The sequence below is a fragment of the Meleagris gallopavo genome, chromosome 6 (genome assembly GCF_000146605.3).
Source record: "Meleagris gallopavo isolate NT-WF06-2002-E0010 breed Aviagen turkey brand Nicholas breeding stock chromosome 6, Turkey_5.1, whole genome shotgun sequence".
In the NCBI taxonomy this organism is placed as follows: Eukaryota; Metazoa; Chordata; class Aves; order Galliformes; family Phasianidae; genus Meleagris; species Meleagris gallopavo.
In genome coordinates, this window is record NC_015016.2 from 26,393,743 (window position 1) to 26,397,723 (window position 3,981).

Below are 3,981 nucleotides of genomic sequence, written 5' to 3' on the forward strand. Positions count from 1 at the left end.
AAAAAAAAAAAAAGAAGAAATAATACTTTTTAAGTATTCCATACACACCTAATGTTCTATGTTGTGAACAAGGTGGAAAGAAGACACTTGCACTTAAATCTTGAAGCATCCCGTCCCGATGAACCCAGAGAAACTAATTTCTGCCATCAGAAAGTACTCCACCAGAACACCAAATAATTATATGTGCTGCTCTAAAGGAAACAGCAAGCCCAGTTCTGGCTGTATGTAGTCTCTCGAGGTACAATAATATAAACCTGATCAATTGCAATTAAAATCTGAACAGAGGCTTAGAACTTGAAGTCTTGGTGCATTAGTTCTTGCCAAAAGCAGATGTGATTGTGAGCTGGAAGCAATTTCTCCTGGTAATTTGTGATGACACTGGGTAGAGCAGCCCCAGAGTCCCCAAAGACAAACTCATCAGAGGCTCTAATGTATGCATGACACATGAGGTGGCTCTTTTAGAGCTCAATTAATTGGGCTGAACATTAAGACAGCAAGTTCAGGAGTTTTTTTTTTTTTTCCTTCTTCCCTTCAGAGTTATTTTTCCCCTTTTTACAAGCAGTTTTTTCCCTTACCTTCTGCAAGCCATGTCTCCTGTAATTGGCTCAGATCTTGAAAGAGTTCTGCAAAAAGATGAAGACAGGGATAAAAGACTCATACCTTTAATCTCTTCCTAAGATTAATGTATACTCAAAAATGTCTTTTTCCTGAAGAACGTATGTGAATTCTATTTTGGTAGTCAAACATATAGACAAAGATATTTTCGGGTTGCAGTTAATGATTTTTCTACACCTCTATAATACTTACTGTATTATTTTATCAGTTCTTGAAATAATAACAGAATATTAACCAAGTTCTACAGTGCAATAGGCTTCTTCAGCAACACACAGAGAGGCTAAAACTGCTAGTCTTTCTAATACAGGTGAACTATTTCTACTTATATGACCCAGGCCTCCTCCTGCAATATCCATCCAGATAAAGCTCTCTTGGAATTCAGCACAAGTTCTCCCTGTCCAGACTGAATATTTTTATTAGCAAGGTTGTAACTATCATATAAAATTTTGAAGCAAAGGCCTGAGGAGCTGCAACAGCAAAGAGAAATGGAAAACCTTCTTTCTGTACTTCACCTTATGTTTTACTTTATATGACGAGAGAACCAGCACTATTTCCTGCATACTATACTTATTGTACTTATTTAAAGTGAAACTACTTTCTCCCAAGACTGCATTTTGCAGAAGAAAAACCTTTTTGCAGTTCACTGAAATTGGTTGCTTATAAGGGTGCAAACAAGAGCAGCATTCAGATCATTTGCAAAGCTCCGAAATGCAGTTACGAAAATTCTGTTTACGGACAACGAGTAGGATATTTGAACTGACAAATGGTTTATTTTTAATTTACTGTATTTTGAGAGTGACTTCCTCTTTTCTGAATGCTGACAGTTTACTATTTACATACACTTAAATGACAGAGGCTATTCATTTTTCCTCTCGACTGATACCTATGTTAGGAAATCTTTTAACTGAAAATCAGGAAATTGTTTTCTTTTCAATTTGCATCAGAAAAAAAACTTTCCCAAGCAAATAAGTAGGGTTTTTAAAAGTATCTCAGTGTGTCCTCACCCTGCTACGATTTATATGGGCGTTTTGTTAGCCTCTGAATGCTCTCCTATATGCCTGTCATACTCAGAGGGGTGTAAGAGAGCATGTCTACTGACCTTGTAACCTAGAGAAGTGACAACCAGACTACAGATCTCAAGCCCTGGTTATGTCAGCAACTACCAATGTGAACAAGTTACAAAACTTTGGCTCTCAAAACATCTTCTGTCCTAGTCTTCCTTAACTGAACTTCCCAGGGTTTTTAACCCTGTCGTTATGCTGGCACAACAGCAGCAGCTGTACCATAAGGCAAGAGTGAAAACAAGGCATCTCCACACCAGCATTTCTGTTCCTACTCTCACCAGTGAGCATACACCAGTGGAAAAGAGTGGGAGAACGTGGAAACTCTGAATCTCATGAAGCCTGAAGGAGATAAAACCAGGTGCACTCTGTCCATGACTTGTCTGAGATGCTGCAAAGTCTTGGCCTCAGTGCATGACATTCATGCGCCGCATGCGCAGCAATACCTAAAATGCAACAGGGTAAGTCAAGGAAAGAATATCAGCTTTATCAGTTTATTGCCTTTGCCAGTTTGTCTTGCAACAGTAAATGCAATTTTCTTGTCTTGTTTATTCAGATTGATCTAGATAAATATATTTCCAAAATAAATAAATAAAGAGCTCTCAAAAAAGCTTCTCTGCATTAGTAAGTAAGTAAGGTTGGGGGGCGGGGGGGGGGGAGAAGAATAAGCTCTCACCTTCTGAATCATGAGCCAGGTCTCTGTTAATGAATTTTCTTTTCCTGACATTTGTCGGTCTCTCATTACAGTTTCTCCCACGCGGATTCTATAAACAGGAAAGATCAGTTACTTTAGAAATCTGAGGGTATTTTTTTTTTTCATTTAATCAAGAATACTCAAAGACAGCATGAATTCTTTACGTTTTCAAACAAGGAAATGATCTTCTTACAGACTCAAGCTTCTAGCAGAAGATATTGCTGAGCATCTAACATCCTCCTAAAGATTCCTGTGTTTAAATGCAACATATTTCTAGCTATCCATGAAGATTTCTATTTATGCAGACAAATACGTAAGCAACACAGTACTAACCATGTATTTTTAGCATCTAAAGTACACAAACCTAGACAATAGCATATAGATCCTCTCTGTATAATATACACAGGAGAATCCAAATATGAGACTATAACAGACTGCTCTGTCTTTCCCTCCTCCATCACTTATAAAACTGTTTGCAAAGTCCTGAAAGCAAAGAAAAAAAAATGTTAAGGTTTGACTCAATTTCATTCTTCTGAGTGCTGGATGCAAACACAGCCAGAAACTTTGGATGCAGTTGCTGCTCTTGCCTTTCTGATCCAATGACTACGTTCAGGATTTTTTAATCATCCCTAAACTGTCTTTAAAAGAACATTATGTTTATTGGAATAATGGGAAGATAAGCTTGTCTCACAGGAACAGCTCTCAGATGAAGTCGCCCCTACAGCGGCAACAAAGCAGATACTCTGACTGCACAACTCCCCCACATAAACAAGTCGGAGTCAAGTTTATAAACACCAACTTTAAGCTGATCACTCACATTGGTGACCATGTAAGGCACTTGCTGGTCATAAAATCCATCCATCCTGTGGCTCTTCCACGAGTCTGAGCTCAGTGTTTTATTTACTGGGCATTGGATCTGGAGATTTCCTCGGGATCTGAACTCCAATCAGCCTGGAGGGGAATACAAGATGGCTTTTAGATTAAAAAAAAAAAAAAAGAAAAGAAAGAAAAAGAAAGAAAGAAAAGCATGAATGAACTGCTTGCATTTGCATAGCTAATTAACCTCAAAGAGTCCCATTCATAAAAACAACCCTCCCTTCTCTGCCTTCACCTGGGTTACACGCTTCTGCCAAGAAAACCCGGAGCTAAAGCACTTCGGGGCAGCAGCCGAGAGCCGGGCGAGAGGCAGGGGTTTATGTATCCTCCCGCAGGATCCCCCGGGCCATCCGCACTACTGGCAGCCCCGGCTGGGGCCGTGTGCTCGGCTGTAATGGCGATCGGCACCTCGCGGCAGCGGCGGCAGCGCCCGCCGGCCACGGCCACGCACACCCACACGCGCGCACACACACACACACACGCACACACACAGCACGCACCCCGCCGCTTCTCCTCGGGGATCGCTCTGGCCACCCCCCGCCACCACGCAATCCTCCAGGGCGCCGGACAAAGTTGCGGAGAAGACCCACCTGAAGGCCACGCGCGGCGATCGGCTGCAAAAAAATTCCCTCCAAATTTAATAAAAACATTAATTATTCCCCGGCACTTCCCCCTCGGAAGCAGCGAGCGCCACTGACAGAGCTCAATCCCGTGGTTTTTCCTCTCCTCCTCCTC

General features: G+C 41.4%; 1 protein-coding gene across 5 annotated transcripts in view; it reads right to left on the reverse strand.

Annotated features, from left to right (window-relative positions):
* Positions 1 to 3,975, reverse strand: part of ETV1 (ETS variant transcription factor 1) — a 63,347-nt gene extending 59,372 nt beyond the window's left edge. For 2 of the 5 annotated variants that reach the window (XM_019616438.1, XM_010712719.2), the window contains exons 1-4: positions 3,837 to 3,975; positions 3,188 to 3,321; positions 2,353 to 2,440; positions 576 to 623 (exon numbers count right to left, since the gene is read on the reverse strand). In XM_019616438.1, coding sequence (XP_019471983.1) covers positions 576 to 623; positions 2,353 to 2,440; positions 3,188 to 3,232 — 181 coding nt within the window. In that variant the 5' untranslated portion in view covers positions 3,233 to 3,321; positions 3,837 to 3,975. The other 3 variants (XM_010712722.2, XM_010712721.3, XM_019616439.2) reach the window with 3 other exon arrangements.
* Between the last annotated feature and the right edge of the window lie 6 nt (positions 3,976 to 3,981).